The sequence below is a fragment of the Musca autumnalis genome, unplaced genomic scaffold (genome assembly GCF_047663935.1).
Source record: "Musca autumnalis isolate F117 unplaced genomic scaffold, ASM4766393v1 scaffold_3, whole genome shotgun sequence".
Lineage (NCBI taxonomy): Eukaryota > Metazoa > Arthropoda > Insecta > Diptera > Muscidae > Musca > Musca autumnalis.
In genome coordinates, this window is record NW_027411866.1 from 224,665,487 (window position 1) to 224,678,900 (window position 13,414).

At 41.4% G+C, this 13,414-nt stretch overlaps 1 protein-coding gene across 1 annotated transcript; it reads right to left on the minus strand.

Moving 5' to 3' along the window:
* Nucleotides 1-281: 281 nt before the first annotated feature.
* Nucleotides 282-2,166, minus strand: Cluap1 (clusterin associated protein 1). The gene is made up of 3 exons (XM_073973124.1): nt 1,864-2,166; nt 537-1,805; nt 282-469 (listed from the first exon to the last, which is right to left on the minus strand). The coding sequence occupies exons 1-3, from the start codon at nt 1,883-1,885 to the stop codon at nt 360-362; spliced, it is 1,401 nt and encodes a 466-aa protein (XP_073829225.1). The 5' UTR covers nt 1,886-2,166; the 3' UTR covers nt 282-359.
* Nucleotides 2,167-13,414: the final 11,248 nt, after the last annotated feature.

The following is a 13,414-nucleotide window of genomic DNA, read 5'->3' on the forward strand; positions in this document are numbered from 1 at the left end:
CCTCAGTGTCCTCCAAAAATCATTAAAAAATCCACGTTTTTTGCTGCCTTAGGGTCCTCCAAAAACCTTAAAAAAACTATTTTAACTGCTGCTATTTTATTGCTGCCTCAGGCTCCTCCAAAAAATCTTTAAAAAATCCATGTTTATTGCTGCCTCAGGGTTCTCCATTTTTTTTTAAATCCATGTCTATTCCTGCCTCAAGGTTCTCCAAAAAATAAAAATCCCCATTTATTGCTGCAGAAGGAAGGTACCCGAAGGTACAATGACCCGATGTTTATACATTTTTGTTAGAATTTAAAATATTCCGTTTATTATAAAGGCATCGTCTCAAAATATATAATTCATAGATTGTTATTAATTTAAAAATCTTCATCACTATGATGTTCCGGTTTGACAGCAGTCTTTGGACGGACTTGTAATTCACCAGTAATCTTCGAAATGCTAATGCTGTCCATGGAGTTCAAATCAACTGCAAATAAAAAATTGATAAAAACCACTACCTCTAAATCTTCTACATAATTTTCTCATACACCTACAATCATCATCTCCAAGATCATCATTTGTTCCCAGCACCGGACCACCGGCGGCATTTGTGCTAATTCCCAAAAGTTCTGCCATATCAAAATCGCTATCAGAACTACCAAATGAACTGTCATTTTCGACATCTTGACTTTCCGATTTGGCGGAATTGTCATTTCTCGCGGCAGCAGCAGCATTCAATAGAGCCGTTCCCTTACGACCCCGACCGGTTGTGGGACGTATACGTGATGTTGCTGTACCCGGACGTTTATTTGAAACGTTCGATGCCTTGGCATTACGTTGTAAATCATCTGGTATATCATTATCCAGGGCAGAATTACCCTCCAAACGTGGCTCGTCATCATCCAAATCTTCATCATCATCAGCCAGCAGACCTTCGGGTATAAATGGCATTGAATTTTCATTGGCCTTTTGCAGCAAAGGTGAGGAAATGGGTGAAGAACGTTTGGTGCGTGCCTCAAATTGAGCCCGCAGAGCGTCACGTATGTGCAGCCGTAAGAAATACTGCTGAAAGAGATTCTTCAGCTCCTTTTCATATTCCTCAAATTCTTGCATGTGGGCTGGACGAATTTTCTGCAATGCCTCTAAACGTTGTTTGGTTCTTTCCAATTCCGCCTTTTTGCGTTGCAGCTTAGAGTGTAAGGCATTCAATTCCACGCGGGCATTTTCCAATTGGGCCCTGTTTGATTGCAGCTTCAATTGGGCAGAGGCTACAGCATTTTTTAGAGTTCTTTCCACCGAAGCCAGTTCCATGGGCCTATTGGCTTGAGCCAAGCGGGCCTCCTTATTGTTCATTTCCTTTTGCAGTAACTCATGAAGCACAGCGCCCCTTTGGGTTAAATCTGAAGAGAGTTCTCTGGCACGACGTAAATCTTCTATTTTATCACCAATATCCACTTGATTTAAACTACGATAATTGTCTTCTTCCTCCTCACCATCATCATTGGATCCGGGGGCAATTAGCAGCCTTGTGATTTTCTGCAATTCTCCAGCTGTTACTGCAGAGGCAGCATATAGCTTACGAGGATTTAATTTTATTGCCGATTTGGTAACAAAAAATTCCGTGGCGGAGCGTATTAGCAACACTCTGTCCTCTTGCGTGGTAATTCCACCGGGCAGAACTGCTCCAGGCTCCAGGAGACCTGCCAGCCATTGCAAAACCTCGGCCACCACATAAAAGGAGGCCAAACAGCCAAAGCTAGACGAAAGGGCTTGCAAAGGAAACGTTTGAGGATAGCCCAACAATTTCAAGTGCTCAGCCAAATCTATGAAAAATGCTTTCACTTTAATAATGGCTGAGGAAATTCTTTAGTTTTTACTTACCTCTGACCTCCTTAAAGGACATTTTAATTACTGCTACAAATATTTTCCTTTTAAATGTCCACGTCTCTTAAATTCTTTCGTCGAAATGAAACCACTCGTCATTCAGTGCAATTGTCCAGCAAAGCCATTAATTCTTTTGTACACCATTTGCTCACTCTTAGTCGGTTTTTTTTTGTACCCGTTGCTAGGCAACAGCCGTTGTCCTGAGCACCGCAATACAATCGCTTTAAAGGGGTTGGTGGTGGCTGACATGCATGTGCATGGATCAACTGGTGGCACTCAAGTTGTTCGACAAGTGTTTCCTGTAAAATTATGCCCATGAATAGACGACGGACTTTTTGGGGAGGGTTGAAAAAGAACTTTCAGAAGTTGGGATGTTTTGTTGTTGTTCGATGACAAACATGTTTGAATACTTAAGGAACATCAGACTACGTTCGTTGCAGCAATGTAAATATTACTGTAATTGAACACGTGTTGGATTACATTGTACTCCTATTGTTTGTTGCTAAGGGAGATGTGAGTATATTGTAATGTAATCTCTCATAATACAGCAAGGGTTAAGTGTCTAGGATAGTGGTGTGACAAATCTGAGGTTGGCAGGCAAACAAAAATTGCGGCGTAGCCTTTTTTGAGCTTTGCATTTCGAAGGTGCGATGTTTAAATTTAAAGTCAAGTCGGATGTTAGTTCGGCAATTGCGGACTCATGGACGAATGACACAAAGAAAATTCTTGTCGAATTGCACGCATCAGTAACTGATGCTCCGCGCAAAGTAACAAGCTTAATCACCAATGTGCAAAATCGAGACTTTTCAGGTAGAACAATAGGAAGTATTTCATTACACCTAGCGACCGGTCACTCTGAGTACCATATTTCCAGCAATACAACGTCGTCGTTTCTTTTGCACCGGATTAACCCGGAACTAAACCAAGATCCGTATTCCGGCCAGCGACTGCCACCTCAAAGTACACATGTTTGTATTTGAATCGATTTTCTGTGTTGGGAGCAGCATATCAAGGAATGCCTGTTCCGGATTATTTTGATCGAGAAGGAGGAAAATCCAGTTTGTCCCATCCGCAACCAACCTAACTCAAACTTCGGTGAGATGCAATAGGCGTAGGGAGTGGGAGCATCTCAGGGGTTGCTCTGAACTCGTTCATGAGAGGGACTATGTTGCTGCATGAACAAAGAATAAGCGACTTCTCCGCAGTCCCCCCAACAGCAGCCGCACACGCACCACTTAATATCAGCCGTTGTTGTTCCAATCCCTGAAAATTTATCCTTTTTTGCGATTTAAATCGCAATGGACTCCGAGGTAAGATCGAGGAAATAGTGGATTTCATTTGTATCATGGTAGCGGCGGTGCAGGAAACCAAGCTTAACAATAACTGCAGCTTTTAGCATTGCGATGAGTACAACGTACTGAGGAAGGATCGCGCCAGTGGTGGATGTGGGGGATTAGCTTTCTTATTGCATCACTATGTTCAATAAAGACATACCTCGCTTGAGCCTGGCTCTAAGGACCTGTACATGGAATGCATGAGGATAGCAGTCATGTGTGGAACTGCCGAGGTAGAGTTGCTGAACATATACATCCCTCCGATAAATAGGTGCACTCCAATAGAGGAATTCTATAACACATTTTTTGAGTTACCGAATGAAAAGTATCAATAAAAGTTGAGAAGGCTGTTAATATCGGTAGGACTTAGCGACAGCTTTATTTTGGTTGTTAACTTACCGAACAATTTCGTTAATTGCCGAAATTATATGACTTTTAATTTTCCCGATTTTTGTCGGTAAGTAAAAAAATGAGTTACAGAGTTCCACTACAGGTTATAGGTCAAACGTTAGCCCACTTTTGGAAGATCATAACCCTCCGGTCTTGGGGAACTTTAATGCTCGTCATGAGTTGTGCCATTCGGTCCTCCGAAACGACCAGAGGGGTATGGTTCTGGCTGAGCAGACTGATAGCTTTACGTTTTGCACGGTCAATGAGGTCGCCCCTACCAAAATTAGCGGAGAGTTTCAGAGTTCTCCAGACATAATCATCGCGTCACCTGGTCTGACAAATGATGTCACCTGGCAAACCGTCGTTTCACTTGGATTAGACCATCTCCCCATAATTGTCTCCATTTCATCACATTTGAGGGCCGCACTTTCATTAATCATGAGAAAGCTAATTGGCCAAGTTTCAGAGAGTTCTCTAATCACCTCTTTAGAGATCTGTCCAATCCTTATGTTGTTCGGGTAACAGAAAGGATGTTTCGAGACATTATCACTGCTGCAACCGATCGTCATATATCTGCTGGTCGAATACCCGAAGAAAGACCATACTTCTTGGCAGAGGCGACGGGATTAGCAAATGAGCGTGAGGAGCTTTGTTGTGCCAACCTCATGGTCTCAGAGTCAGTGGGCTGACACTGGAATTTAATAGGGTTGTCGCTGTGCATAAGCCGAACACGGGGCTAAATCATCTGAAGATCTGCAAGATTGGCGCCAGAATAAGTGAATTGTGTGTAACGGTTAAGTCACTCTCGAACCCTAGAAAGAAGGAACATAGGACCTCAGTCACTTTTGGCGACGTTACACTAACTAATCCGAAGAGGTGCGCAAATTATTTTAATCTACAGATTGTCGATCACGTCGGGAATGACTTGGCGAAGAGAAGAGTACTACGTCGCATTAGATCTCTTCTTGCTGGGATGAACCACCACAATTTACAATGTATGATGTTGAGAATGGCATCAGGAACGCTAAATCATTCAAACCGTTAAGCCCTGATGGAATCCCAATGGTAATGCTGAAACTGTTGGATGTACCGGGTGTCAAGTATCTCACTAAAGTTCTCAAATTGTCGCTACCACCACCCACATCGTTCCCGAAGTCTTGGAAATGTGAAGGCGGGTTCCGCCACTGAATCCAGGCAAGAATGCCAGCAAAAGTAAATCGTATAGACCCGTAGCTAAGACCCTGGAGCCGTTAGTTCTCCGTAGCGTCAGAAATAGCTATCCAGTTGGCGGTCATTCGCATGGGTTATGTGAGCAGCATAGCACGATAACATCGCTACACGCCATCTCCACACATATTAGTCGAAGACTCAACCAGAGCACTCCGTGTGATAAAAAGGTGATGGTAGCGCTTGACTTATCAAATGCCTTTGATACTGTCAGGCACTCTATGTTGTTTGTGGGCTTCGAGGAGATAACCCTCCCCCCAAGTTTGAAATGTGTGTGTGGACGCCAGTCGTACGTGAAATTCAGGAACAAGAAAACCAAGCCACGTAGATTGAAACAGGGAGTTCCCTAAGGTAGGGTGATATATCCTAACTGTTGAACCTCTACATCTCCTGTATTCGGCTCCCCCAGACCGCATTGTGATCGTAACGTATGCGGATTGTTGCACGATCTTGGAGTCAGGTACCTTCCCTGATGTCATTTGTGAAAAGACTGATCTTACCATCGTTTTCCACGCGATGAATATGCAAATATCCGCCAGTAAATCTACGGCCACTTTGTTTACCACAGAGGTGAGAACAGATTTGAATGTCATGGTCGATAGTAGCAGAATTCTGGGGTCACATTCGACAGCCTGTGTCGTCCGCACATGCCACAGCTATCTGCGACAAGTTGAAATGTAGGAACAAGGACCTCAATTTCTTAGGCGGCAGCATTTGGGGTCTAGATATAAACACTTTGTTGACGCAATAGGTCGGTCTGTTGTAAGCTATACTGCTCCAGTTTGGTATGTGAATATAAGTGAAAAAGCGATGGAAAAATATTTAAACTTGTCAGATCGCCGACCTGAGAACTGCAGCAGGGTGCCTCCTCATATCTTCAGTGGACCATATACACGAGGAGACAAAGTTTCTGCTAGTACAGCAATAAAATGCCTTGCCTTCGTTGCAGTACTTGCTCGGGTGTTACCGTAAGAACCATCCTAATCACCATATGGTTATAGGACCTACCACCCAGGCACATCAGGAGGGATTTTCATGATCTAGAAAGAGAGGTCAAACGTTACAAGAGAGAACCCCTAGATCAACAAGTCTAACAGGTTTAAATCAGCGTCAGGCGAGGGATTCAGTCACAGATGCCATGGACAACTATCGTGTGAATGCGGTACTCGGAGAACATCTCCCATCTATTGCAGCTGAGGAGCGTCAGCTTTCACGACAAACCATAGTAGTTTTGGTTCAACTACGATCCGGGTGGTGTAGCCATTTGAATTCCTATAGGGCAGGGATCGATGACAACGTGCAAAACTCCTGCCAGGCGTGTGGCACAGGCCCTCACGACACACTGCACCTTTTCAACTGCCCTGACAAGCCTACTCAACTAACTCCAGTAGATCTGTGATTAGATCCCGACGTGACAGCCACATTCATAGAACTGGAGATAGACCCAGAGCTAGATTAGGCAGAACAATTAATTTCCAAACATAAAATAAGAATACTGTTACAACAACATATTTTCATCGAAAACAGGAGTAAGGATTAATAGTCTGTTCATGGCTGGTGTGGTACGAGTGTGTGGTACTGGTATTCCCACGGGTAGTGAGCCATTTGTGCCAATCGTATGAAGTAATTTTTAACAAGAGATACTTCATGAGCAGGTACGGCATTTTTCCGCAATTCTGGAGTGTTGCTTCGCCGACACACACTTATAAAACGGAATGCCTAAGCGAAAACTTTGAGAAATCAGTTTAACGAGGAAAAATCTTCAGCAACAACTTCGGCATGCAATGTAGAGAAATTCTTTTCGAGCTGTGGGTGCAATTGCTAGTAAAGGAATCGTGGAAGTGCTCTGGTTCCATGGCTGACCAGTGTGTTCCATACCACCAAAGACGATTTGTTTGAAGTTCGTCAGCTGTACAGCCTCGAATGCCAAGGTCTGCAGGATTATCTGCCGATACCACATGTCTCCAGTTTGCATTTCAAACTTTAATCCACCCTGACGTGATGGTGCAGTCAATCTTCATGAATATTTCGGGTGAGGATAAGTCCAAAGGTTGCCAAACAGATTTTAAAAATTTGGATCTACATAATTCTAGTCTCGACAAGTTTACATTTTTAATAGAACTACTTTGCTCTTGGAAATAAAATATTGGTATGCGTAATATTTTCTGAAGAAGTGACTCGTATATATAAGCATTCACAATACGCTTTTTCGGAGGCAACACGAAAGTCATGTATCTGAATTTACTACAACATTATCTGCAGTCCCATTTCAATAGGACTTGCCTTTACCAAAATCCCGAAAACCTAATAAAAACCTATAAATGTGAACTTTGACCGGGATTTATTTAAAAATCCCTCCAGCGATTTTTTTCTTGTTTTTATACCCTCAGCATTTATGCTAGCGAGGGTATATACACTTTCACACGGGCCAAATGTGTCTCATCTAAATAATGGTTTTAGACCCCAAGTATGTTTGCACGAAATCCGTTTTAGACAATTTGGAGTTGATTTAACCATGACCGTTAGTATGTCTGTCTGTCTGGCTGGAGCGCAAGATAACTCTCGAACGGATCAACCGATTCGGTCCAAAATTCGGATTTCGTAATATTTTGTTCAAACTTAGTTTAAGTTCGAATATGGGTGATATCGGTCCACTCCTTCCGCTACCTCCCCCACAAAAGTTAAAAAATGTTCGGAAAATTTGTGCGCACGATAACTCTTGAAGGGAGTAACCGATTTGGTCCATACTTTGGACATCGTGAATGTTCTACCAGACTTAGCTGTCCCCCATACGACGGTACAAGTTTCATAAGGGGCAAGTCAATAATTCCTTAGAAAATAGCCGGAAAGGTGTTAAAACTCCCTATGACACCGTGTGTAGTCGTTGGAGCCCAAGATAACGCTCGAACGGATCTGCCGATTCGGTCCAGAATTTGGCCTTCATAATATTTTGTTCAAGTTTTGTTTAAGTTCAAAGATAAGCCATATCGGTCCACTCTTTTAGGTACCTCCCCCACAAAAGTTCAAAAATGTTCGGAAATTTTGTGCGCACGATAACTCTTCGAGGGTTTGACCGATTTGGTCTATACTTTTCACATCCTATTATATCCACCAGATATAGATCACCCTCGGGTACCTCCCAAACAAGATTTCGGATAAGTTCACTTTAAGACCTGTTCTCGAATCAATTTGATTTTTGTTGAAGCAACTTGCATTCGCTGCCTCAATTACAAGGGTTAAAGTTTTTTAGGGGCAGTCCATACTTCTTTAGAACACAGCCCGAAAGGTGTAAAACCCCTATGGCACCATATGTAGTGCCTGGAGAGCACGATAACTCTCGAACTGGTCAACCGATTTGGTCCAAAATTTGGCGTTCGTCATATTTTGTCCAAACTTAGTATCAGTTCGAAGATGGGCAATGCCGGTCCACAACATCCGGTACTTCCCCCCAATATTTAAAAAAATCACTAATATGGTATGCACAATGTTTCATGAGCGGAGACACAATTTGGTCTAAACTTTGGATCTCGTAATATTTTGTCCAAATTTAGTTTGACTTCTAAAATGGCCCATTTCGGTCCTCTGCTTAGGGTACCACCCCAACAACTGTTCAACGTTTCGTTCTTTTGGAAATGTAAACCGATGCTGTTCATTGTGGTCCTGTTTACAGCGATATTATGTTTTCTGTGGACAAGTCCATGCTTGCTGGCCTCTATGAAATTGGCATGTCTTCAAAGAGTGTATAATTTGTTGATGAGATTTATAAGAATACGAAATCAGCTGTGCTGTCTGGCACGAACCTATCTGAATATTTTGACACCAGTACAAGAGTAAAACAAGGGCGTCTACTCTCCCCCATTATATTTGCCATTTATCTAAATGACCTTCATGAACATCATGGTGGAGGCCTTTATATTGAACAAACAAATAACAAGTAAGAAAGTATCAGTCAGCTGTGCTGACGGAGATATACCCTCAGCCACTGACAAAAAAAAAAAACAACAACCTACTGAAAAAAGAATCAAAACGATGCGAGAGGAACTCTTAAACTTCAATTTTGTGTGGGAGGTACCCGAAGGAGTGGACCGAAATAATCTATATTCCAAACTGATACATGACTGGATGAAATAATACGACGTGCACAATCTGCACCAATCATAAACTCCCTGTGAGAATTATCTTGCGGATTTGCAATTTTGGTTGGTGCCGTCATTGTTTCTTGGAGCTTTTAAGCGAATATCTCAGGAAGCATGGACTTGCACAAGAAAACAATTGTACCGTGGTAAAGGGAGCCAAAAAGGAAAACTTACTGAAACAAGTAAAAAAGTATCAGTCGGCTTTGCCGACAGAGATATAACATCAGCCTGTGTGGATTGAAATAAAAAAAAAATATATGTACTTAGGGGGGTTTGCAAAATTTTGGACGTATTAACCGACAAAACTATGAAAGAGTTAAAGCTCAAAAAAATTGCGGGCATAACTATATATGGGGCTTTTTTATCACACTAGCCTACGAAAAACATAATATAGCTATAAACAGGGTCACTAGGAAAACCTTCGGTAAAAATGTCCAAAGGTTCCTCGAACAGACCCTTAACCACACAAAAATATTGAACATTTGTGTGGGTGGCACCACAAGGATTGGACAGATAGGACCAACATTTGAACATAAACTAAGTTTCGACAATATTTAGAGATCCAAAGTTTGGACCAAATCGGTTGCTACGTCTATGGGAAATCGCGTTTACCATTTTAGCGAATATTTTCGAACTTTTGTGGGGGAGGTACTGGAAGGAGAGGACCTATAAGCACCAACTTCGAATTTCATCTAATATTCGAAGAAATAAATATTCGAAGAAATATTACAATAGCTCTTCAGCCACTACATATGGTGCCATAGGGTTTTTTTTACAATTTTCGGGCTGTTTGTACCCTCAGCATTTATGCTAACGAGGCATACGGGCAAAATGTGTCTCATCGAAATAATGGTTTCAGACCACAAGGCAATTTAGACTTAAACCACTATATCTTAACCATTTGTTAACCGATTTAAAAAATAATAACTTGTTCTAAAGATATAATTCACCCCTTTAAAGGGAAGAAGGATCAATAGAAATCCGCTGTGAAAAAAAAAGAATATATGCCCGATTAAATTTTAAAAAGTAAAAAAACCAAGATTTTCACTACTTTTACCGTTATAAAAAATAAAACGAAGTGACCCAAACGAACTAAATGCATCTTCACAATGCATCAAAACCGCCTAAAGGAGCATTCCAATGCTTTTGTGACGTATTAGAGAGTTCTTAATTACTGTCTAGGCTACAATTTTTGTCTTTCTGTTGTATCGAAAATCTCAATGGTTTAGCCGTTATATGCCAAAATGTCAAAAAAAACGTGGATAAAAAACTTAAAGTCAAAATCGGGAGGCTCGATTTTCACCGTAGACCTAAGGTCTAGTGGACTTTTTTGCTCAGTTCAATCCCAGGAATCAGAAACGCGAAGGGCCCATTAAGGTTTTCAAATCGCCCCGGCCTAGTATAGCCGTTATATGCCAAAATGTCAAAAAAAAAAAAAACGTGGATAAAAAACTTAAAGTCAAAATCGGGAGGCTCGATTTTCACCGTAGACCTAAGGTCTAGTGGACTTTTTTGCTCAGTTCAATCCCAGGAATCAGAAACGCGAAGGGCCCATTAAGGTTTTCAAATCGCCCCGGCCTAGTATATACCCTCATTAGCATAAATGCTGAGGGTATAAAAATTCAAAACGGTCCGAGAGGAGTTCTTAAACTCCACATTATCCGAATTTTGTGTGGGAGGTACTGGAGGGAGTGGATCGATACAATCCATATTCCAACCTGATACATGACTGGATGAAATAATACGATGTGCACAGTCTGCACTAATCAGAACTTCCCTGCGAGAATTATCTTGCGAATTTGCCATTTTGGTTGTTGCCGTCAGGGTTTCTTGGAGCTTTTAGGCCAATATCTCAGGAAGTATGGACCTGCGCAAGAAAAAAATGTACCGTCGTAAAGGGAGCCACAAGGAAAACGTACTAAAAAAATGTCAAAACGATCCGAGAGGAGCTCTTAAACTTCACTTTATCCGAATTTTGTGTGGGAGGTACCCGAAAGAGTGGACCAATACAATCCATATTCCAACCTGATACATTCCTGGATGACATAATTCGATGTGCACAGTCTGCGCCAATCAGAAACTCCCTGCGCGAATTATCTTGCGGATTTGCCATTTTGGTTGGGATTTGCGCAAAAAAAAAAAATTGTACCGTGGCAAAGGAAGCCGCAAGAAAAACTGAAAAAAATTCAAACCGATCCGAGAGGAGTTTTTAAACTCCACATTATCCGAATTTTGTGTGGGAGGTACCTGAAGGAGTGGACCGATACAATCCTTATTCCAACCTGATACATGACTGGATGAAATAATACGATGTGCACACTCTGCACCAATCAGAAACTCCCTGCGAGAATTATCTTGCGAATTTGCCATTTCGGTTTGTGGCATCTGAGTTTCTTGGAACTTTTAGGTCAAAATCTCCGGAAGTATGGCCATGCGCGAGAAAAAAATTGTACCGTGGTAAAGGGGGCCGCAAGGAAACTTACAGAAAAAATTTCAAAATGATCCGAGATGAGCTCTTAAACTTCACTTTATCCGAATTTTGTGTGGGAGGTACCCAAAGGAGTGGACCGATATAGTCCATATTCGAACCCGATCTATATCTGGAAGGAATAATACGATGTGCAAAGTAAGGACCAAATCGACTACTCCCTTCGAGAGTTATCGTTCACACCATTTTACAGAAAAATTTTGAAATTTTGTGGGGGAGGTACCCGAAGGAGTGGACCGATATGGCCCATCTTCGAACCTAAACTATGTTTGAACAAAATATTACGATACCCATAATATGGTTCCAATCGGTTGATCAGACGGACGGACATGGCTAGGCCGACTCCAAATTGTCTGAAACTAATTTCATCCAAACATACTTAGACCCCAAGTTCCGTTATTTCGATGAGGCACATTTTTGGTCGTCTGCACCCTTTCTAGCCTAAGGGCTGAGGTATGAATATTCGCCTACTTATGTGTGCGTATGATGTTGTGATACTGGCGGATAATCCGAAAATTCTACAGATAAATTATTGATATGAAGAAATATGAGAAATACTGTGAAAGATGGGGGATGGAAGTAAACCGAGGCAAATCGGAGATAATGGTATTCAGAATAGGAGGCAAACTTTCTGTAAATTAACAAGTAAAAAAGTATATAAAAAGTAGTAAAGAGATATACCCTCAGCCAATGTGAATTGAAACTTTCATCTTCGGACAGATCGAATGTACTTAGAATCTTTTCAGAATTTTGTGACCCTTTTTGGACATTTGCACTTGCCGACATAAATCCACTTGCCGACATAAATCCACAGGATTTAAGTTCAAATGTGTTGCGAAGGAGGTACTTGAAGGAATGGACCGACATAGTATATTATGGAAGTCGATTTTATTTTGGGAGTCAAATTTTGAAATCAAAATCGTTTGATCAGTTCGAGAGTTATCGTGCTCTCCAGCCACTACATATGGTGCCATAGGGGTTTTTCATACCTTTCGGTCTGTTTTCTCAAGAAGTATGTACTTGCGCCTGAAAAGCTTTTACAGTCGTAATGGATGCAGCGAATGCAAGTTGCTTCAACAAAAATTAATGTGATTCGACAGCAGGTCTTAAAGTTATACCGTCGTATGGGGGGCAGTGAATACAAACTATTACAATAAAAATCAAAAGCGATGCAAGAGGAGGTCCTAAACTGAACTTTTCCGAAACTTTGTGTGGGATGTTCCCGAAGGAATGGACCGATTGAGTCCATATTGGAACCTCGTCTAAGGCTGGTAGAAATTTCACGATGTGCAAAGTATGGACCAAATCGGTTACTCTCTTCAAGAGTTATCGTGTGCATAAATTATCCGAACATTTTAGAACTTTTGTGGGGGAGGTACCCATATGGGCCATCTTCGAACTTAAACTAAGTTTGGGCAAAATATTACGATACCCAAATTTTGGACCAAACTGGTTCATCCGTTCGAGAGTTATCGTGCGCACCAGCCAGCCAGACAGACGGACGGACATTGCTAAATGGACTCTAAATTGTCTGAAACACATTTCGTCCAAACATACTTGGGGTCTAAAACCATTATTTCGATGAGGCACATTTTGCCTTATGAAAGTGTATATACCATCGTTATCATAAATGCTGGTCAGTCAAAAATTAAATTTTCCCTCTCTGTTTAAGCACTTAAGAAACTAACAAAAAAATAAGATCCCGATTTCAAAAATGCTAAAGTAAGCCATAAACTATTGCATGTAAACACCAATCTATTCTAAACCACAGCTCTGATAATTGCCTTAATGTAGTCCATTACATCCCGACATTGCTTCCATTCTAATAAATGTCCGCATAATCTCATTATCATTATCACCAATAATGTCCGATTAATTACATTGTTACATTAAATACATTGTAGAGTGTAAATGAATCGGTTCAAATGAAAATCAAATTAAGTTCCCAAGTTGAATTATTCTTCTCCGCCAAT

Bases quoted from the DNA above. Each gene is read 5' to 3' on its own strand.
- Cluap1 (XM_073973124.1), bottom strand. From the start codon at position 1,885: ATGTCCTTTAAGGAGGTCAGAG. The intron at 1,806-1,863 runs GTAAGTAAAAAC...CATTTTTCATAG, and splicing joins GTCCTTTAAGGAGGTCAGAG to ATTTGGCTGAGCACTTGAAA. The intron at 470-536 runs GTAGGTGTATGA...TTTTATTTGCAG, and splicing joins TGATCTTGGAGATGATGATT to TTGATTTGAACTCCATGGAC.